Source organism: Aotus nancymaae, unplaced genomic scaffold, assembly GCF_030222135.1.
Source record: "Aotus nancymaae isolate 86718 unplaced genomic scaffold, 86718_ANA_hifiasm-v0.15.2.pri h1tg000058l, whole genome shotgun sequence".
NCBI lineage: Eukaryota > Metazoa > Chordata > Mammalia > Primates > Aotidae > Aotus > Aotus nancymaae.
The window spans coordinates 11076905-11100904 of NW_026988472.1; the positions used below are offsets into that span (position 1 = coordinate 11076905).

The 24000-nt window shown below is 39.5% G+C and overlaps 1 protein-coding gene and 1 pseudogene across 6 annotated transcripts in view; one reads left to right on the forward strand and one right to left on the reverse strand.

Moving 5' to 3' along the window:
* ZNF81 (zinc finger protein 81) overlaps window positions 1–20838 on the reverse strand; it is a 79234-nt gene extending 58396 nt beyond the window's left edge. The window contains exons 1-2 of one of the 6 annotated variants that reach the window (XM_012477407.2): window positions 20761–20838; window positions 15946–16162 (exon numbers count right to left, since the gene is read on the reverse strand). In XM_012477407.2, the coding sequence (XP_012332830.2) occupies window positions 15946–15999 (54 nt within the window). In that variant the 5' untranslated portion in view covers window positions 16000–16162; window positions 20761–20838. The other 5 variants (XM_012477410.2, XM_012477408.2, XM_064364381.1 and 2 more) reach the window with 5 other exon arrangements.
* Window positions 20839–20963: 125 nt separating this feature from the next.
* Window positions 20964–21659, forward strand: LOC105734534 (uncharacterized; annotated as a pseudogene).
* Window positions 21660–24000: the final 2341 nt, after the last annotated feature.

Below are 24000 nucleotides of genomic sequence, written 5' to 3' on the forward strand. Positions count from 1 at the left end.
AGGAATGTGAGCAGCCTCAGGAACCCAAAAAAAGTTAGGAAATGGGTTCCCTCTAGAGCCTTGAGAAGGAAACACAGCCCTGCCAACGCTGATTTTAACCCAGTAAGACCTGTATTAAGTCTATAGAACTGTAAAATATTAAACGTGTTGTTTTAAGCTAAAAAAAAAAAAAAAAAAAAAAAAGACTACCAGTGAGCTGAGAGATCACATTGTAGGTACTCTCACCCTGTGTGCTTGGACTGCTGTGGTTCCTACTTAGTGAGCCCTCCACCCCAGTTGTAAACAACACTTTCTTCCCAGAGTCACCCTGAGATTGTACTTTTTGTATGGAAGTCAGACATTAACTTGTTCCCTTCCAAAATATGGTGATTTGCACCTTGAGTGGGGGTCATTAGAGACCTGCAAGTGTGTAAGGAATCACTACCAGGGGTTCACATAACCCTCAAATGACTCTTGAGACCTCGCCAAAACAAGGCTACCTGTGGTTGCTAGGAAGAACTTCCTCGAGGGATAAACTGGCTTGTTATTTATGTGTACCCTGCGAGCAGTTATTCCCATGATAGGAATCATCCAGTTAGAAAAGGTGGTAGCAAATCTGTCCCTGATTTTAGCCAAGGTGATTAATAATGCTACCTTGGCCCTGGAAACATTCTGGTCAGCTTCAGCTTGCTGTCCAAGGTCGTTATGGATGATGAAATTGCCCTCTGGGGCCAAGACAGAATTTGTGTCACTGCTAAGAATAATACATCCTGTTACCTGGATTAGTGCCTGAGGCCAAGTAGAAAGGTCAAGCTAGAAAGTTATGGAGAAAAACACCTGGTTTTATCAGGGAGACAGACCTATGGTTTATGGGATTTGTTCAGCTGGTTGGGCCATAACCATAACGGTTATGGTTGAGGAAAATACTGGGGATTGGCCTGGTATTGCTGGCATTGGCCCAGTATTGGCCAGACTGTTGCTTGGAGAACTGCTGATAAACTCTTAATTCAGTGCTGCATGAGACAAACTGCACAGATTTGGCCCTAGCCTCTGACAGTCAGAATAATTAAGTAGCCAATGCAGTAGTGTACTCAGGAAATGTGCAGAATCCAAGACAGTGTAGAAATGAGGGGGAGATATTACAAGACAGTTCTCTACGGGCTCTCACATTTCTGCAGATCTTGTGAGGACAGGCACTCACTGCCTGAAAAAGGGAAAAAAAAACAACAACTGGACTTGTGATTGGTGTCTAAAGTGGGACAGTCTTGCGGGACTGAGCCTTAACTTGTGGGTGTATTAAATTGTAGAACACCCTGGAGTCTGCAAAAGATGTAGTTTGGAGAGCTTCTGGGTTGGTGAACACATGGAGGTGCTGGATGGGTGGCATGACCGGAGAGGATTTAGAAGCTCCGCGCTCCTTCCCACATACCTTGCCCTATGTATGTGGATAGGTGGATACATTCACATAGAACACTTCTGACACCAAACGTGTGGAGTTTTCCACACCAAGCAATTATTTGCAGATTCTAACAGGTGTTCTACACTTTAATACTGAACTAACTACCCAGTGTTAGAACAGATGTCCACAGGTTAAGGCTCAGTCCCACAAGACTGTCCCCACTTCAGACACCAATCACAAGCCCAGGTCTCCTATACTTCCCACTAACTGGCTATAAATTGGGGATTCCCACAAACTCCTCCTCGGGTTCAATAACTACTAGAACAGCTCATAGAACTCAGTAAAACACTTATTTACATTTACGGGTTTATTATAAAGAATATTACAAAGGACACAAATGAACAGTCAGATAAACAGCCTGATTAGACCAGAAGATGCTCCTATCATCCAGGAAACTGCCTGGGATTAGGAGCTCTGTGTCAAGAACCAGGGCCAAAGACCAAATATTAGATCAGCAGATGTTCCTAGCACCCCATCCACATATATAGGGCAACGTATGTGGGAAGGAGCACGGAGCTTCTAAGTCCTTTCTGGGCGTGCCACCCACCCAACACCTCCATGTGTTCACCAACCCAGAAGCTCTCCAAACCACATCTTTTGCAGACTCGAACAGGTGTTCCACAATTTAATACACCCACAAGTTAAGGCTCAGTCTCGCAAGGCTGTCCCACTTCACACACCAATCACAAGTCCAGGTCTCCATACTTCTGGCCAACTGGCTATAAATCGGAGTTGTTTTACAAGGATCTTTATGGATATGTCATCACTTAGGCATGACAATTATCTCAATCTGCAGCCTCTCTTCCCTCCCCAGAGGATGAGGGTGAGGCTGAAAGTTCCAACCTTCTAATCATGGCTTAGTCTTTCTGGTGATCAGCCCCGCTCCTGAAGCTATCCAGGAGCCCATCAAGAGTCATCTCATTAGAACAAAAGATGCTCCTATCACCCAGGAAATTGCATGGGATTAGGAGCTCTGTGTCAAGAACCAGGGCCAAAGACCAAATATTAGAACAACAGATGTTCCTAACATCCCTAGCCACTCAGGAAATTACAAGAGTTTTCGGAGCTCTGTGCCAGGAACCAGTGGCAGAGACCAAATATATATTTTTTATTATGCCATGCTGCCTTTTGTTCCAGGCCATCTTTTCAAGCATGTTTGCATAGCAAACAGCCTTGGAAATATATATAGTGTCTCCCTAGAGCAAAGGACAAGTTTGCTTACTACTCAGTATAAAAGATTCAGGATACCTAAGCGACCCACTGTGCATCACCTGGCTCTCTTCATGTCACCCTGTAGGAATCGGGACTTGGGGAGCTGGCACAAATGTTAAGACTCCAGGTACCGAGACTGCCATGAGTAATAAAGTCCTTTTCTCTAGCCCAGAGTTTCATATATCTTTTGCCAGCATCCAGGACACTGTGGCAGGCTAACTTATTAGCTCACAAGTAGGGTAAAATCTCAGACTCTTCACAATTCTTGACAGAGACATAGGAAGAAATGTGTGGACCTTATTTGAATTCCGATTTGAAGTCATCAACTTTGAAAAGACATTGACATGACCATTTGAGGTGATAAAAACAAAAAATCAATACAGAGATGAAGGTCTTTTAACAGTTCCTGTCAAAACAGACAGGAACAAATAAAGGATTATGGCCAGTAAACAAAATGAAGTGGAAATCAACAAAGACTTTAAAATAGGAAAAAATGACAATGACAGAAATATGGAAGAGAGGAAAATTAGTATATAATTTGCTCTTAAAAAGTTGACCCAGGCAAGTTGAACCGATAAGCCTTCAAATACAAGGTTGAAGGAAAACTAATAAAAGAATTCTTGAAATAACATATACAAATCTTGTCACTACTCAAGGTGGACAGTTAATAGATACTGTTATAATAATTAGAATATTAATTATAATTTATAAAATTAATGTTATAAAGTTAACCATTTAAAGAACCAAAAAAAGAATTTAACCATTTCTTCTTCTTTTTTTTTTTTTTTGAGACAGAGCTTCTCTCTTGTTGCCCAGGCTGGAGTGCAATGGCGTGATCTCAGCTCACCGCAACCTCTGCCTACCGGGTTCAAGTGATTCTCCTGCCTCAGCCTCCTCAGTAGCTGGGATTACAGGCATGTACCACCATGCCCAGCTAATTTTGTATTTGTAGTAGAGACAGGGTTTCACCATGTTGGTCAGGCTGATCTTGAACTCTTAACCTCAGGTGATCTGCCTGCCTCAGCCTCCCAAAGTGCTGGGATTACAGGCATGAGCCACTGTGCCCGGCCAGCCCTTTCAAATTATTAGAAGGAACAGGAAATAAAGCAAAATAGAGCATATAGTGAAACATATTTAAAAGAAACATTAAAATTAGAAAATACAATATAAAACACATCTTTCACATATTATATAGAAAACTGAACAAAGATTCAGAATGATGGTAAAGGGATAAGCAAAGGTGTCCAAAAGAAGAGAAGCAAGGCCTCCATCTTAATATCAACCAGAGTAGAATTCTGGGGCAAAAGAATGAAACAAGACAAAGGAAGATACTTTATAAAGATAAAGGACTCAATCTAAAATAAAGGATTCTGAACATCATTAATGTATAAGGAAGTCCCAACAGAAAGGAGGCATGGTCTCCATCTAAATCAGCCAGAGAAGAATTCTAGAAAAGTATAAGACAAGACAAAAGAAGACAACTCATAAAGGACTCAATCCCAAATGACGAATTCTGGATGTTGTTAATCAGCCTTCACTGCTTCAGTGACAATCCCTATGGTGAGTTTGAGGAAGGAACTGGAAGTGTGGGATGCTCAAATTTGATACTTTATAAAATCAAGAATGGATGTTGAATTTTGTGACATTGCTTTTCTCTGATGACATGTTAACATGGTGGGTTATAGATTTTGTAATATTGGACCACGTGGTCAGAATGAGTGACTTAAAGGAATTGATGGGTTCTGGTTGGTGATATTTTATTTATAACTGCTCAATCACTATTCATGAGTGAGGCTGATCTGTAATTTTTGATGTTCTCTTTGGCAGGATGTTATATCACAACATTAGGCAAAAAGTATGAGACCCTTGGTAGTGAGAATGGCAGCTTACAGAATAAAAGGGGAAGAATTAAGGGTTGGGGTTTAGCATAATTATGATTCCGAGGACCTACAAAGTGTACCAGAGAGATTACAAGGGAGTAATCCCAGGCCTTGCCCCAGTTTGAGGAGGCATGTCCTTGGTCCAAAACCCACCTAACAGGAGAAGACATTAAACTTTTTTTGCAAGCCACAAGTTTTGTCAGTGAACTCGCAGGAATTATTTATTCCTCTGGTGAAACACCTTGGCTGGGAGTGGGTGAGGTGTCAAGGGAAGATTTTTTTCAGATGGAAAATATTTCTGTATGTTGCATGCTTGTGGAATGGCCCAGCATAGAAGGGGAAAAGTGACATGATAGGAAAGAGGGGAGATAACTGGAAGGGAGAGGAAAGGGTTCAGTGGAGAGATCATTTCTTTCTAACAGGAAGGAAAGTTCATGGGTATAGGAAAGGAATAAATGGACATTCAAGTCTATAATTGTCCATCTACCTGTAAATTTAGCTTTACTGCATAAACCTTGAAATGTGCCTCTTGATGTTCATTTGTATGCATTTCGTAAGATGACTTATGCTTTCTCTTTAAACATATTTATGTAAAGTATTTTAATGTGTGTAGAGAATATTTAGTTTTCACTGGCTGTTTACTTTTTAATTTCATGCTTTCATGCTCTGTGTGATAATCCATATTACAGCAAAGCTTTAAAAATTTTTTTCTTTGCTTCATCATCTAGTTTCTGAAAAGGGTGGGTTAAAGTGGCTAATGGTAGAATTAACTATTTCTCCTACTTTTAATTTTACATAGTTTAAGGATATATCATTAGCTATGTATGTGTTGATAAATGTTATAATTCTTGGTATTTCACAGTTTGAAGAACCATCTACTTTTATACCTTGCAATGTTTTTCACCTTATATTCCCTCTGCTCAGGTATTAAAATTGCAGCCACAGCCTTCTAGTGGTGTTTTTTGGCCAAGTGTATAATTTTCTATCCCTTCATTTTCATATTTTCTGGGTGTTTTAATTTTTTCTTTTTTTCAAGAAGGAGTCTCACTCTGTCACCCATGCTGGAGTGCAGTGGCATGATCTTGGCTCACTGTAACCTCTGCCTCCCAGATTCAAGCAATTCTCCTGCCTCAGTCCCCCGAGTAGCTGGGATTACAGGTAAGCACCACCACGCCCGGCTAATTTTTATATTTTTAGTAAAGATGGGGCTTTGCCATGTTGGCCAGGCTGGTCTAGAACTCCTGACCTCAGGTGATCTGCCTGCCTCGGCCTCCCAAAGTGCTGAGATTAGAGGCATGAGCCACCACACGCAGCTGGGTCTTTTAGTGTTAAACGTAACTCACATTTATAAAATAATGATGGACCTTGGAGAATTTTCAGTTGTTTTTCATATCTGCTCACGATGTTTTTCTTTTAATGAATGATTTTAGTCCATATGTAATTATTGGAACACTAGGATGGATTTCTGCTATTTAAATATTTCTTCTGGTTTCCTTTAATTTCCTTGGCACATCAAAATTTTGATGTTTTCCCCCTTAATGCTCATTTGAAAATTACTATTCATTCTACTTTTAGTCTTCTTATCACTCATCCCAACATAAGACCATAATTATATGCACATTTCTCTCACAAGGTCTATCAATATCTACATTCTTCTGAAAAAGAGTAAGAGAATCATAGGATTATTTGCTTTTCCCTTCATTTACTTTCTTTCAACTATCTCTTGTGTGGGTATAATTGTAATTTTAGTTTCCATTTATAATGATATACACTCATATATATTTGTATTGTTTGCTTTTCCATTTAGAAAATAGAAATAAAAACTGATGTCAAAACATATTTGAAGAAAATGTTAACACATGAATGGGAAATGCAAAGATTACTTGAAAAAAAGCAAACATACTCAATTTTATTTATTTATTTTTTTTCTCAGACAGAGTCTCACTATGTCGCCCAGGCTGGAGTGCAGTGGTGTGATCTTGGCTTACTGCAACCTCCACCTCCTGGATTCAAGCAATTCTTGCGCCTCAGACTCCTGGGTAGCTAGGATTGTAGGTGTGCACCATCATGTCTGCCTAATTTTTGTATTTTTAGTAGAGACAGAGTTTCACTGTGTTGGCCAGGCTCGTCTCAAACTCCTGGCCTCAAGTGATCCACCTGCCTTGGCTTCCCTAAGTGCTGGGAGTACAGGCGTGAGCCACCATACCCAGCCCAAACTCAATTCTTTAGTAGGAAATCTGAATTATCATAAAGAAGCAAATGGCCCTATCTTAGATACAAATTTAATGCAAGTTCATTGACAATGGCAATAGAATTATTTTTAAATTTGGTAAGTGAATTATAAATTGTGTACAAAAAAGAAAACAATCAAGAAAACAGTAAATTCCTGAAAAAAAGGGTAATCAGAGACAGACCTACCATCTATTAGAAGAAATTACAAATATAGAGGAATTAGAATAAAGGTTATGACTATTAGACAGCTCAATGGAACAGGATAAGGTCCAGAAATATACCCAATATTCCAGAGCTATATCTTGGAATGTATGTATAAGCAAACATGGTTTCATTGCACTTTACTTTGCTGAACTTCAGAGATATTGTGTTATTTGTAAATTGCAGGTTTGTGGCAACCCTGATAGAGCAAGTCTATTGGGACCATTTGTACAACAGCATGTGCTCACTTCATGTCTCTGTGTCAGATTTTGGTAATCCTCACAATACTGCAAACATTTTCATTATTATTATATCTGTTATGGTAATCTGTGATCAGTGAGCTTTGATGTCACTATTGTAATTGTTTCGGGTCACCACGAACTATGCCCATAGAAGATGGTGAACTTAATTGATAAATGCTCTGTGTGTTCTGACTGCTCCACCTACTGGCCCTTTCCCTGTCTCTCTCCCTCTCCTCGGGCCTCCCTATTCCCTGAGACACAGCAATATTGAAATTAGGCTAATGAATAACGCTCAATGGTCGCTAAGTGTTCAAGTGAAAGGAAGAGTCACATGTCTCTCTCTTTAAATCAAGAGCTAGACATGATTGAGCTTATTGAGGAAGGCATGTTGAAAGCCAAGTTAGGCTGAAAAGCTGGGCTTCTTGTACCAGTCAGACAAGTTGTGAATGCAAAGAAAAAATTCTTGAAGGAAATTAAAAGTCCTACTCCAGTGAACACATGAAAGATAAGAAGGTGAAACAGGCTTATTGCTGATATGGAGAAAGTTTGAGTGGTCTGGATAGAAGATCAAACCAGCCACAACATTCCCTTAAGCCAAAGTCTACTCCAGAGCAAGGTCTGAACTCTCTTCAATTCTGTGAAGGCTGAGAGAGGTGAGGAAGCTGCTGAAGAAAAATCTGAAGCTAGCAAAGGTTGGTTCATGAGGCTTAAGGAAAGAAGTCATCTCCATAACACAAAAAGCACAAGGTGAAGTAGCAAGTACTCAAGTTATGCAGCAAGTTCTCCAGATCTAGCTAAGAGCATTGATGAGGTGGTTACACTAAACAACAGATTTTCAATGTAGATTAAACAGCCTTATATCGGAAGAACATGCAAGCTGGGACCTTCATAGCTACAGAGAAGTAAATGCCTGGCTTCAAAGCTTCAAAGAATAGGCTCACTCTCTTGTTAGGGACTAATGCAGCTGGTGACTTTAAATTGAAAATGATCAGCCATTGTGGCTCACACCTGTAATCCCAGCATTTTGGGAGGCTGAGGCACGAGGACTGCTTGAGGCCAGGAGTTTGAGATCAGTCCTGGCAACACAGCAAGACCCTATCGCTAAAAAAAAATTTTGAAAATTAGCTAGGCGTGTTGGTACATGCCTGTAGTCCCAGCTATTCAGGAGGCTGAGGCAGAAAGATTGCTTGAGCCCAGGAGCTCATGGTTACAGTGCACTATGATAATGTCACTGCACTCTAGCCTGAGTGACAGAGTGAGACCCTGTCTCAACCAAACAACAACAAAAACGGTGAAGCCAATGCTCATTTACCATTCTGTAAATCTTCAGATCCTTAAGAATGATGCCAAATCAACTCTGTCTGTGCTCTATAAATGCAATAGCAAAGCCTGGATGACAGCACATCTGTTTACAGCATGGTTTACTGAATATTTTAAGACCACTGTTGACACCTATTGCTAGAAAAAAAAAGATTTTTTACAAAATATCATTGTTCACTGATAATGCACCTAGTCACCAATGAGTTCTGACGGAGATGTACAAGGAGATTCATGTTGTTTTCATGCCTGCTAACACAACATGATTCTGCAGCCCGCAGATCAAAGAGTAATTTCAAGTCTTATTATTTAAGAAGTACATTTCATAAGACTATAGCCACCATAGATGGTGATTCCTTGGATGAATCTGGACAAAGTAAATTGAAAACGTCTTGTAAAGGGTTCACCATTCTAGAAGCCATTAAGAACACTCACGATTCATGGGAGGAGGTCAAAATATCAGCATTAATGGAAGTCTGGGAAGACTTGATTCCAACCCTCGTGGATGACTTTCAGGGGTTCAAAACGTCAGTAGAGGAAGTAACTACAGAGATGGTGGAAATAGCAAGAGAACTAGAGGTGAAGCCTGAAGACGTGACCGAATTATTGCAATTTCATGATAAAGCTTTAACGGATAAGGAGTTGCTTCTTATGAATGAGCAAAGAATGTGATTTCTTGAGATAGAATCTACTCCTGGTGAAGATGCTGTGGACAGTGTTGAAATGATAGCAAATGATTTAGAATATGACATAAACTTAAAGAAAGCAGGGGAAGGGTTTGAGAGGATTGTCTCCAATTTTGAAAGGATTTCTACTGTGGATAAAATGCTATCAAATAGGGCTGTACACTACAGAGAAATCAAGTGTTAATTGATGTGGCAAACTTCATTGTTGTCTTATTTTAAAAAATTGTGGCCAGGCGTGGTGACTCATGCCCGTAATCCCAGCACTTTGGGAGGCCAAGGCAGGTGGATAACACGAGGTGGGGAGTTCGAGACCAGTCTGACCAACAAGGAGAAATCCCGTCTCCACTAAAAATACAAAATAAGCTGGGCGTGGTGGCACATGCCTGTAATCCCAGGCACTCGTGAGGCTGAGGCAGGAGAATTGCTTGAATTCGGGAGGCGGAGGTTGCAGTGAGCCGAGATCGCGACTCACAAGAGCAAAACTCCGTCTCAAAAAAAAAAATTTCCTATAGCCACCCCAATGTTCTATAACCACCACCCTGATCAGTCAGCAGCCATCAGCATCAAGGCAAGACCCTCCACCAGCAAAAAAGATTATGACCCACCAAAGGCTCACATGATCATTAGCATTTTGTAGTAGTATTTTTAAATTAAAGTATGTACACTGTTTTTAGACACAACACTATTGCACACTTAATAGACTATAGCATACTATAAACATAACTTTTATGTGGGAAACCACAAAATTTGTATGACTCACTTTACTGAGATACTGGCTTTATTGCAGTGGTCTGGAATCGAACCTGCAAGGTATGCCTGTATATGCTAATGTAGTATTGCATGTTAGTGGGGAAAATATAGATTATTCAACAAGTGGTTGGGACAAATGTGTAGACATCCTGAACAAAAATTAAGATAGATCCCTGGCTAAGGCTTTACAACAATAGCAAAAAGAATCCAGCTAGTCACAGCAGTAAAAGTAAAAAATAAAAACAATTAAGTATTAAGTAGAAAATACAAGAATTTTTGGGTTTTTTCCCCCCAAATACAGCTGAGCAATGAGGAAGGCTTTTTCTAGTTATGACACAAAACTTGGAGAACAGAAAAGATTCATAAACTCAATGCACAGAGAAAACACTCACGTTTTCATTTAAAAGACAAAGGGGAAGTTGGGAAAAATAATTGGGACACATATAACATCCTTCCATAAATAGCAACAACCTAATAGAAAAATGGGAAAAGGAAATTTAAAATGTCTCAGAAAAAAATCATATAAATGGCTCTTTAAACACAGTCACATATATTCCACCTTGGCCATAAGAGAAATGCAAATTAAATCTATACTGAGATACTGTGTTGTAACCTATCAGACTGGCCAAAAAGAAAAAACAAATAAGACACTGTGTTGCTTGGGTATGGTGAATACAGACACTCATACAACTGACACAACCCACAAGGCAGACAATTTTTCCATATCTATTAAGAATAAAAATGTGAAAACAAAACAAAAGGAGTAAAAATGTATGTATCATCCATCCTGGGAATTCTACTTGGAGAAATTTCTCTTTAAACTATTCTGTCTTGTGTTAACTGAGATTTGTATAAGGATAGTTATTGCAGTGTTGTGTACAATTGCAAAAGATTAGAAACATTTTAAATGCCTATTAATAGAAAACTGCTTAGCATATTTTGATATATTCATATAACAGAATAAGACTTAGCCTTGTAAAGGAATGAGGTAACTCATTACATGCAGTGACACTGAATAATCACCAAGCTTTATTGTTGAGGGAGAAAAGCAAGTGCTAGAAGTTTTGTATGCTAATATTTCAGTTTAAAAATGGATATAGGGGTGTTGGGGTGTGTGTGTGTGTATGTGTGTGCACGCATGTGTGTGCCTGTGCATGAGTGCACGTGTTTGTATGGACAGACTATCTGTAGCTGCCTTGGGAAAGAATATATGGGCTACTGGGGTCAAAATTGGAGGGTACATTTTTTTCTTTTCAAAAGATTATTATTATTATTAAATATAATATTCATGCAGAAAAACATATGAAACAAATACTCACCTTAACTAATCATTCAAAGCAAATACCAACCTAATTACCAACAGAACATGGCCACCTCCTTTGCTGGAAGCCTTTCTCATGCCTCTTTCCCTCCCTCCCTGCAATACCCCTGGTCAAGGAAATCACTATTCTGCCTCAGATGGTAAGCACTTCCTCGCTTTGCCTTCAAGTTTTATCACCTACAAATGTACCCCCTATACTATATGCTTTTGCTTTTCCTGTCTTAAAACTTCATATAAATTGAAATAAACACAACAAATTTTTGGCGTCTGCTATCTTTCACTCAATATTATGTTCGGCGTATTTTATCCATTCTATTTTTTTAATTTTAATTTTTTTTTGTAGAGATGAGGTCTCACTATGTTGCCTAGGCTGGTCTCAAACTCCTGGCCTCTAACGATCTTCCTGCCTCAGCCTCTCGAAGTGCCACACCAGGCCCCACTCTATTATTGATGGACATTTGCATTATTTCCAGTTTATGGCTGTTACCAGCAATGCTACAGTGAGCATTTATACATGTGTCCTGGTACATCAGCCAAGGATTTCTGCTGGGTGTTTTCCTAGGAGAACTGTTTCCTCATATGGTCTACATATGTATGGTTAAATAAGGCTAAAATGTCCTCCAGAGATTGTACTGATTTACATTCTCATCAGCAGTGCTCCTCCTCCTCCTCACTAACACTTGTCATTGTCAGTGTTCTAAATTATAGCCATTCTGGTGGTGGTGGCGAGGGGTAGTTGTATTACGTTGTGCTTTAAATTTGTATTTTCCTGATGAATAATGAGATTGCACACTGTCTCACGTGTCTATTAGCCATCTGAATTATCTCGATCTGTTACGTATGTTCAAGAAGGCTTCTGACTACTGGGTATTCTGCTTTTTCTTGTTATTTTCTTGTTCTCTATATGTTCTGGGTATAAGTCCTCTGTTGTTTATACCTTCTCCCACTCTGTGGATTGAAATTTTCTTTCTTTATTTTTTTGAGATGGAGTCTCGCTCTTGTCACCCAGACTGGAGTGCAGTGGCATGATCTTGGCTCACTGCAACCTCCGCCTCCCAGGTTCAAGCAATTCTCCTGCCTTAGCCTCCCAAGTAGCTGGGATTACAGGTGCCTGCCACCATGCCTGGCTAATTTTTGTATTTTTAGTAGAGACAGGGTTTCACCATGTTAGTCAGGCTGGTCTCGAACTCCTGACTGACCTCAGGTGATCCACCCTCCTCAGCCTCCCAAAGTGCTGGGATTACAGGTGTGAGCCACTGTGCCTGGCTGCGGTTTTCTTCTTAAAGAAGTGATTATCATAAAAGTCAGGGTAGTAGTTAGCTCCGGGAGTAGAGGGATTGTGGAATGCTAACTATGGACTCTTTATAGGCCTATGGAAGGATAACTCACTCAGCCATGCATGTCTGTTTTGTATGCTTTCCTGTATGTATGTTACATTTCTCAATAAAAATGTTTTTAGAAGACATAACTACGACCCATTAACTTCACCTCCCTTGGCTGGGTGCAATGGCTCACGCCTGTAATCCCAACACTTTGGGAGGTCAAGGTGGGTGGATCACAAGATCTGGAGTTTGAGACCAGCCTGGCCAACATGCTGAAACCCTGTCTCTACTAAAAATACAAAAATTAGCCAGGCGTAGTGGCGGGTGCCTGTAGTACCAGCTACTCAGAAGGCTGAGGCAGGAGAATCAGTTGAACTCAGGAGGCAGAGGTTGTAGTGAGCCAAGATCGTGTCACTGCACTCCAGCCTGGTGACAGAGCAAGAAATCCATCTCAAAAAAAAAAAAACTTCACCCCCCATATATACTTAAGAGTGGGTATACACATGTGCATGAGGAGACATGAAGAAGAACGTTCCTAGCAGCATTGCTTATAATTCATATTATAGTTCACTGAAATATTTTAAATCAACAAAAATTGATAAAAATTTCTTTAGTAGGCTACCTTCTGTGACATAAAAAGGAGAAAATAAGAACGTGTTCTCAGCTGCTGTTATTTGCATAAAGAAATCCTAATCATACAGAGAAAAACTAATTAACCTGGTTATATGTATTAGAGAGAGCTGAGCAGACAGGAGAAAGTTGGATAAGAGAATTTAGACCATAGAGCCTGAGTACCCCTTATCTGAAATGCTTGGGATTAGAAGTGTTTGGGATTTGGGATTTTTTTTTCCAGATTTGAGAGTATCTGCATTATTCTTAAGTTGGGCATCCCTAATCTGAAAATCCAAAATCCAAATGAGCATTTCCTTTGAATGTCATGTCAGTGCTCAAAGAGCTTTAGATTTTTGGAGCATTTCAGATTTTGGATTTTTGGATTAGAGATACTCAACCTGTATAGCTTTTTATATGTGTTTAATTTTTGAGTCATTTTTCTATGCTTTATTCAAAAAAATTAAGTTTAAAAAAAGCTACTACTAATATCTTTAGAATGATATGATGCTGCTGCATCCATTAAACAAAAATAGCATGGGAATATTCTGAAGACAAAAAGAACTACTTAAAATAAAAAATATAACAGCATTAATGAGAGATATAAAAGAAGATTTAGAAGATAAAATTTTTTAAAAAGTACTACTAGAAGAGAGAGCAAAAGAGACAGAAATGGAAATCAGTAAAGAAAATAATTTTTACAAAGGAGCATCAACAACCAAATAAGAAGAGTTTTTGAAAAGCAGAGAAAATGTACATGTGAGTAGAAAAGGCCTAGGAAGAACTTGGAAACAGGTTTTCAAATTGGGCATAAAAATGATTTCTAGTCTAGAATTCTATTCTCAGCTAAAAAGACAAATTTCGTGTCAGAATGAAATAGGTATATTTCCATGGCATTCATGTTTACATTTCTACACATATATTTATACAGTTATATGTATTCAGTAAATACATTTCTGCATGACATTTTCAGACATGCAAAGTTTCATAAAATGTACCTGTCATGCATCCATTTTGAAGGATATCCTGGAGGATGTGCTCCCCACAAAATGAAGGGGTAAGCCAAGAAAGAGGAAGACACAAGCTCCAGGAAATAGGAGATCTGACCCAAGAGAAAAGTCAAGGGGATTTCCTGGGAGATGGTGAAGGGAAGACACCAAAGTAACAGCTCTGTGTCAAACTGAGAAAGCCACCAGCCTAGACTTTAGCAAGTCAAGCTCCAGGAGAGATTTCTTCAAAGAGGAGACAATGATGCCCAGAAATGACACCAGCCCCACCGATTACTGGCTATTTACTGTGTAAACGTGGGCCAAACGGTTTTTCTCTAAGCCCCAGTTTTCCCTTCTATGAAATGGTGATAATAATGGCAACTAAGGCCAGGTGCGGGGGCTCATGCCTGTAATCCCAGCACTTTGGGAGGCAGAGATAGGTGGATCACCTGAGGTCAGCAGTTCGAGACCAGCCTGGCCAACATGGTGAAACCCCATCTCTACTAAATATACAAAAATTAACCAGGCGTGGCAGCACGTGCCTGTAATCCTAGCTACTGAGGAGGCTGAGGTAGGAGAATCGCTTGAAACTGGGAGATACAGGTTGCAGTGAGCCGAGATCGTGCCATTGCACTCCAGTTGGGCGACAAGAGGAAAACTTCATCTCAAATAATAATAATAATAATGGCACCTACTAGCCAGGCATAGTGGCTTGGACCTGTAGTCCCAGCTACTTGGGAGGCTGATGTAGGAGGATCACTTGAGCCCAGGAGTTCGAGGTTGCAGTGAGCTATGATGGTGCCATGGCACTTCAGTCTGGGCAACAGAGTGAGACCCTGTGTCTAAAAACAGTAATAATAATGGTACCTACTTCATGAGGTTGTTGTGAAGATGAGTGGACACATGTAGAGTTCGTGTAACAGTGCTTGGCATGCAGTAAATGCTGTATGACTGCTTTTAATTATTATCACTGTGATTATCACCTAATGTGTTTGAACATATAGAAAGGAGATCCAAACACCAGGGAAGAATTTGGAGTTGAATGATTGATATGTATATAGTAACACAAACAAATGACTGCGAAGGAAAATTGTTAATTCCAGGGAAAAGAAAAAAGTTGTGCAGAAATGGTCATCACAGCATGGATACCATGGGATTCAATGATCAACACTAACCATGAATCTCACCAAAACAATGATATACCTATCTTAGCAAGATGGGTTAGGAAATGTGTATGTGAGTGGGGGTGTAAAGGAAAGCTCAATCTCTGTCTTCCATAGTGGAAAGCCAATAGGTAAAACCCAAAACATTCTTTAAAACTATTAAAAAGAGTAAGGGTGTTTGCTTCTGGGAAGCTGGAATCTGGGGAAAACAAAGCATGGAAGAGTTTTTTTTAAAAAAGAGAACTATTTGATACCTTTTACCACTTGCAAATGAAAATAAGAGCTAATTCCAAATTATGAAAGGGCAACAGATATTCATTAAAATATGCAAGAATGATAAAGGGCTATTAACCTGAATATTTTCAAGAACCTCTTTTAAAATCCACAAGCTAAGATAAATAAATCAGCAATGGACAGGAGAAGGAAATTCACAAAATGGAAATAAATGACCAATAAAAATGGGGATGGGAGGAAATTTGCCTGCCTGGTAAAAAAGCACTACAAATGAAAACTATGAGATAGTATCTTTCCTACAGGGCTCTGGATGAATTCCAACCCCTGGGCACCTCTTCCTCCTCCTCACCTCATAGGCACTGCTATGTCCCCCTGGCTGGGGAGTGTCCTCGTTAGCTGGCATGTTCCCGACGGACTTGGACTTCAGCCCCCGGGCTTTCTTGCAGACAACTCTAGAATTCCAGTGGGATTGGTGGACTCAACGGGAACTGCTGGGGTCAGAAGGAAGATACTGCAGCCTTCACTATGAGATCCGGCCCAGGGACTCTGCAGAGACTCCAAGAACCCTGGAAAAACAGTGTCCATATGATCAAAGGCAGGTAGCACTCACCACACAGAACATTTGGTTACCTGGGGGAACCAAAGTACAGTTCACTGCACTGAACACTGTGGGGTAGATCAAGTCCAGGAAACACATATTCTGGTTATTAATTAAAATAGAATATGAGCAAGACCATGAGATTTGGACTAAAATTAATAAAGGTTTAAATTCCAGCTCTGCCAAATTTTAGCTAGGAGAACATGAAAAAGCTTCTTGAGGCTTATTTTTCAAAATGAATTTGAAATATTTATCTCAAATGGTAGTGAAAATTAGATGAGATTATATTTCAATGGCACTTAGCACTGAACTGGCCCCAGGTAAATATTTAATACACGATAGCAAGTATTGTTGTTATAAGGAACCATGTTAATGTGCAGAAACAGGTAATTTACACAACAATCCTTTCATCTATGTGTTGTCATAATCATTATTATTCCATTTTATGCATACAGAATTAGAGGTTTAGCGGTGTTAAGTCAAACCCCGTCTACCTGGCTCCAAAGTTCACGTTGTCAAAGCTATATCATATGATACCTTTTCCATGGTAGGCTCAAAATAAATGTGGTTCTGTTTGACAGACAGTGAAAATATGACCTTGAATTCAGAATTAAAAAGTTAAGTAAAATTTCTTGAAACAGAAGAGACATGCTATAGGGAAAATAGTAACAGCCTGGGACTAAAGTTTTTTAATTAACTCAAAAATATCCAGAGGTAAAACTGTTTCCCCATTGAGGGAACTAGGGAGGAGAGAGTGTCTCTGTGTCCAAGTTGAGGTACAATTTTATTCTGATCAATTATTAGAGGCACTGTAGATTTAGTCATTCTTGTTAGGAAAGGGAAAATATCTACTTAAAAAGAAGAGGAACTTAATTAAGACAACAGAAGTAAGAATAAGATGAAGAGGAAAAAAGAAAGTAAAATAAATAAAGAGTAAAATAAAAGGCATGAGCGAGTTAAATTTTAAAAACACTAAAAGGATGTTATATCAAAGCAAGAGAGAAAATATGCTTTCTTCTCTTATAGTCATGGAACTTTTACAAATTCTTTCAAATAACTTGGCTACCAAAAAATCTGATAAATGTTTTAATGTTGGGAATTGACAGGCTTACATTCTCTGATTGTTAACATAAGATGTTCAACAACATCAGTCATTAGGAAAATGCAAATCAAAACCATAATCTTTCATGTATTAGGAGATCATCTCACATCCACTAAAATGCCTAACAAGAAGAAAAGACAATAACAAGTGTTGGTGAGATGTGAATAAATTGGAGCTCTCATACATTGCTGTTTGGATTGTAAAATGGTGCACTCATTCTGAAAAACAATTTGGCAGTTTCTCAAAATATCAACCATAGAGTCACCATAAAACACAGAAATATCTCTCATAGGTATCTATGCAAGAGAAATAAAAAAACCCATGTCCATTCCAAAACTTGTACACAAATATTCACAGCAGCATTATTCATAGCAGCCAAAAAGGAGAAACAATCCAAATGTTTAATGTCAACTGATGAATGGATAAACAAAATTTGGCATATATATATATATATATATATACACACACACACAATGGAATATTATAACATTTGGTAATACAAAAGAAGTACTGATACCTACTACAACATGGATGAACCTTGAAAATGCTACTCTAAGTGAAAGAAGCCAGTCACAAAAGACCACATATTTTGTAATTCCATTCATGTGAAATATCCAGAATAGGCAAATCCACAGAGACAGAAATAGAACAGTGGTTGCCTAGGGCTGGGGGTATGAGGTGGCATGAATAATGATGAACGTCTGCTAATGAGGACAGCATTTCTTTTGGGGGTGTTGAAAAGGTTCTAAAGTTAGATTATGGTGATGGCTACACAACTCTGTTAATATATTAAAAACCACCGAGCTGCATACTTTAAGTGGTGAATTTTATGGTATTGGAATAAACCTAAATAAATCTTATTTTTAAAAAGGGGAAGAAAAGAAACTTTTTCCTAAATAACCCAGGATCCAACTGGGAAATCAATACAGATTTACCAGAAGTTATGAAATACAGCATTATTTAGAGTGAAATTTACTGTTTTAAACAGCTTTGGTTTTAATTAAAAATAAATACGATCCCAAAATGAGCTATGTATTCAACTGAAAACATTAGAAGTAAAAAAAAACAAAATTAAGCAAAACAAAAACTAAAACCAGGAAGTAGTTAATAAAAGTAAAACCTTTACTAAATCAAATAAATATAATATGAGGCTTAAAGAAAAAAAGAGCTGGTCATTTGAAATGACCAATGTAGCCAGCCACAATGGCTCATACCTATAATCTCAGCACATTGGGAGGCCAAGGTGAGAGGATCACTTAAGCCCAGGAGTTTGAGTCCAACCTGGGCAACATAGTGAAACCTCATCTCTACAAAAATTACAAAAATTAGGCATGGTTGTATGTACCTGTAGTACCAGCTACTCAGCAGGACTGAGGCTAACACCTGTAATCCCAGCACTTTGGGAGGCTGAGGCAGGAGGACTGCTTGAGCCCAAGAGATTGAGACCAGCCTGGGCAACATAGTGAGACCCTGTTTACAAAAAATAATAAAATTAGCTGGGTGTGGTGGTGTGTGCCTGCAGTCCCAGTTACTCAGGAGGCTGAGGTGCCAGGATCACTTGAGCCTGGCAGTGAGCTGTGATCACACCACTGCACTCCAGCCTGAGCAACAGAGTGAGATTCTGTCTCAAAAAATACAAAATAAAACCAGACGAAGATAGTATAAAAAAGAAAACTATAGACCAATATTTCCCATGAACTTAGATGCAAAAATGCTAAAAAAAAAAAAAAAAAAAAAGCATTAGCTAATCAATTCCTGCAATATATCCGAAGAATTATATATCACAACCAAGTAGGGTTTATTTCAGGAATGTAAGGCTAGTTCAATATTCAAAAATCAATCAGTGTAACCCTCCATATTGGCAAGCTAAAATATAAAAAAAAATCACAAGAGCATAAAAATTCATATGATGTTGACGAAATTCAACATCCATTCATGATAAAAACTACCGGCAAATTAGGAATAGAGGGGAACTTCCTCAAATCAAAAAAGAGGGTCCAAAAAAAGAAAGCCCTACAGTTAAAATCATACTTAATGGTAAAAGGCTGAATATGTTCCCCCTAAGACTGAAAACAATGCAAAGATGTCCACTTTCACCACTCTTATTCAACATAGTACTGGAACTTCTTGCCAGTGTAATAAAGGAAGAAAAGCAGAGGTATGCAGATTGCAAAGAAAGAAATAAAACTATCCCTGTTTGTATATGACACAACTGCTCATGGAGAAAACCAAAGGAATCTACCAAAAAAGGTGTAAAACCTAATAACTGAGCTCAGCAAGACTGCAGGATACAAGACCAACAGACAAAACTCAATTGTATTCCTATATATAAGCAGCAATTTAAAAGATAATACCATTTACGACCACTCCAAAAAAATTAAACACTTAGGTATAAATTTAAATAAGAAGTGTACAGAACTTGCATGATAAAAATTACAATACACCATTGACAGAAATTTTAAAAGATTTAAATAAATAGAGAGACATACTATATACATGGATTGCAAGATTTGGTACAATTAAAACTTAACTTCTTCCCGAGTTGGTAAACAGGTTTAATGCAATTCCTATCAAAATCCAAGCAAGATGCTTTGTAGATAGAGACAAGGTTTTCTAAAATGTATATGGGAAAGGCAAAGGAAACACAGGCATTAAACCACTTCTGAAAAAGAATAAAGTGCAAGGAATCACTCTATCCAATTCAAGACAGCATGGTAGTACTGGCAGAGGGATAGACACATAGACAATGGAACTGAATCGCAAACCCAGAAAGAGCCCACACGTAAGTATGGCCAACTCATTTTTGACAATGGTGAAAGACAAGTCAGTGGAGGAAAGATAGTCTTTCCAACAAACGGTGCTTCAGTCTGGACAGCCATAAGCAAGTGAATGCACCTCGACCTAAGTCTCATACTTTATACAAAAAGTAACTCACAGTGGATCACAGACAGCAGTAAGGAGACACGGACAAATTACCATACAGTGGAGAATTTCTCTCTCCTGAAGTAAAAGAAGAAATAGACAAAAAAGGACAGATTTTATGACACAATTGACGACTAAATAATTACTATTTCCAAGTTATATACAGAACGTTTCTAAAAATGCACTACGTACTAGGCCGTAAGTCTCCTTGTATTTCAAGGAATGAGCTCCACGTAGGTGTTTTTCTAACACAGAAAACTAAGGTTACAGATCCATTACAAAGATAAACTTTTGCACACTGAAACCCCACTTTTGAATAACTCCTCAGTAAAAGACAAATGAATACGAGTTAACACTCTTAAAAAACATAATGCTCCAAACCCAATGGGGCTTAGAATGAACTTTAAGACCTTAAGGGTGACATTAGAAAAGAGAAAAGCCTGAAAAATGATGAGCGAATCATCCAACTCAAGTTAGACAAACGATTCCATCACTGACCACACAGAATCGCCTAGCACTCACCCACCCCGGTCCCCCATCACCTCCACATCCCTGGGCACTGAACGTCGAATCCTCCTGACAACTATGTAACCCCGGCTGAGAACCGGCGAGAACCGCAGCCGCTTCCGGTCACTACCCCTAGCACCGCCCTTTTTCGGGGTTTGGGACTTCGCATGAGTGAGGGAAAGGGGGGTCCGCGCGTGCGCAAAACCACCTTTGAAGCCGCTATTAGCCAGGAGTTAACATGGAGAAATTACGGAAGTGAAGGCTTTGGGATGTTCAGTGCCCCTCCGCGACGTGATCAGGTGGGGAACATGGCCGCGCCCAAGTCGCGCATCCCCATGGGGTACACCATGTTGGAGGAGTGTCCATTCCGTATTGAGGATGAGGACACCTCTAAACTCACAGAGCAGGGAGGTGGAGCTGTCCCGTGGGTGGCGGGAAGCACGGGTCGGGACGTTTCTCTGGGCGGGCTTACTGGAGGAGGGGTCTTTGGAACTGTAGTCTATGGGTCCGTTCGATATCGCTCAGAGAAACTGAGGGGCCTCTTGGAAGGAATCAGGGGCGGCCGCGGCTATCTCCTGGCAGATACCACAGGATGAGAAGCGGGGAGATGTCAGGCTGATTACAGGCTTCTCCTAGGACATACCACAAGGGAAGGAGGAGGATAAATCAGGGTTGTGCAAGCCTTCCTAGGATATGCCATGAGGTGGGAAAAGGGGAGAACTCCGAGTGCTGGGTTCTCCCTCCTGCTGTGCCTGTGGGGCTTGGATGCGGGGTTTTAATGCTCCAACAATCTACCTGATCTCCTACTCCATCTACCCCAACTAAAAAGGGACTGTGTACCAGTATTAATAATTTTGAATATGTCCTTGGTCTAACGCAGTATGTCAATAAAGTCTTTAGGAAAAGTTATTATTTTTATTTCCTTATGAAGTAAAATCTATATAGTCATGATGCCCTTGCTTTGGAAATGTAGTTTTAGTACAAGGCTCTGCTTCTACCCTTCCACCAGTTTGCTGCCCCTTATCACCTCCAATGTGTAAATTGTGGAGATGCCCCTGCCCCGTGGGAGGTGTCACTAGAGCAGAAGGGGAAGAAGTCGTGCAGTCCTTCACCTAAGAATACCTATTCATCCTTCAAAACCAAGTTCAAGTATCTCCTCTCCAGGGAATCCTCCTGACAGAGCTAGAAGCCTGTGTGCCCTGGTGAAAGCCTTTCTGAGTCCTCAGGTGAGAAAAATCTTTTGAGAGGACCTGGTGTAGGCTGAAGTGTGGACTTGCTAGGGGTTCTCAATCCAGTTTTATCCCCTCTGGTCCTTGGTTTAACAATCTCGAAGGTTAGAGGTGTCCTAGTCCAATTAGCCTCAAACTAATTCTTAGTCTGACAGATCCATCAATCAATAAGGGAGACTGCATACCAGGGGCACCATGGGCAGCTCACTGAGCAAAGGAAAAGATAGAGTTCTTACACGATTTTGAGGAATAGTGGAGTTGAGATGAAATTGAAATGAAGCAGTGTTTTAGTGGGCTCAAAGCAGGGCTGTATGTAAAGGGTCAATGTCAGGTCTAGCCTGTGAAGTGAACCCAGAGTGCTGTTTCCTTGGAAACAATTTAGTTGTAGAATTTTGTGTCCCCAGATAACCCTTGCCTAAAGCTCTGCACCTGGGTTCAAAATTGAATGTTGCTTCTCTGGAAGTGACTTGGAATCTCCTATAAGAGTCTGATGTTTCACTCTTACTGATATAATTTCAAACAGCAATTTCTGATAGTCTATGATTGTAGAGAACAAAGTGTCTCCATGACTAAGGAAGCAATAGTCACTTAAAGTAGGGGTTCTTTATGGCATTAAAACTGCAGCATGTCCTTAGAAGAAATAATGTTTCCTGTGAATTTTGCATTTGGCTTTATATGTGTCTGTTCTTCCATTCTGATGAATGGCAAGGCACATTTTTATAGTCTGATTTCATTTTTATTTTCTTAGAGAATTGGTGTCTTCGTCCATTTTCTGCTGCTATAACAGAATACCACAGATTGGGTAATTTATAAAGAAAAGAAGCTTATTTGGCTCATAGTTCTGGAGATTGGGAAGTCCAGCATGGTGCCAGCATCCTTCTTGCTGCATTATTCCATTGCAGAGGACAAGAGGGCAAGCAAGCATATGAACAAAGAGCACAAGGGCCTGTGCTCACTTTATAACAACCCACTCTTGAGTTAGTTACTCTTGGTAACTAACTCACTCCCTCAATGACAGCATTAATCAGTTTATGAGAGTGGAGCCTCCATGGCCTATTCACTTTTTAAAGGCCCCACCTCCTAATACTGTTACAATGGCAATTTCAATGTGAGTTTCAGAGGAGACAAACATTCGAATCATAGCAGTTGGACTTTGATTATCCCAGCTTGTCATTCTGACCCTGCATCCCTGGTCTGGGCAAATGTTTGTTGAATGAATAAATGAAAGAAGAAATGGAATCAGTGGAAACATATTTGGCGTGCATACACTTCTAATAGAGTGCCAAGAATCATTGTTAGTTTTCTTGGATGTCATAATAGTACCAAAAAAGAAAAAAAATAGCTCTGTTAGACCAGTTCAGAGAAGAAGGAAATATAGAGCCAGCAAACATATAAAGAGATGTTCAAAGTCATTAGGAAAAGTTAAACATATAAAGAGATGTTCAAAGTCATTAGGAAAATACAAGTCAAGACATAATAAAATGACATTTTATACCCATTCAAATTGCAAAAACATAAAAGTCTGACAGTACCAACAGTTGGAGAGTATGTGGGCCAACAGGATCTTCTTGCCTGTTGAAGGAATGTAAATCATTGCAAATACTTTAGAAAATATTTTTGCATTTTCTCCTACAGTGAATACATATATACCTTACAATCCAGTGAGTCCACTCTCATGAATGTAGCCAAGAGAAACACTTACACAAGAAACCTAGGATATGCCTGTTTCTTAGTCTGTTTTCTGTTGCTTACAACAGAATACCTGAAACTGGGTAATTTATAAACTATTTCTTACAGTTATGGAGGCTGAGAAGTCCAAGGTTGAAGGGCTGCAACTGGTGAGGGACTTCTTGCTGGTAGGGACTCTCTGCAGAGTCCCAAGGTAGCACAGGGTATCACACAGTGAAGGGACTGAGCATGCTAGCTCAGGTCTCTCTTCCTGTTTTTATAAAGCCACTAGTTCCACTCCCATGATAACCCATTAATCAATTAACTCATTAATCTACTAACCCATTAATGGGTTAATCCATTAGTGGATTAATCCAT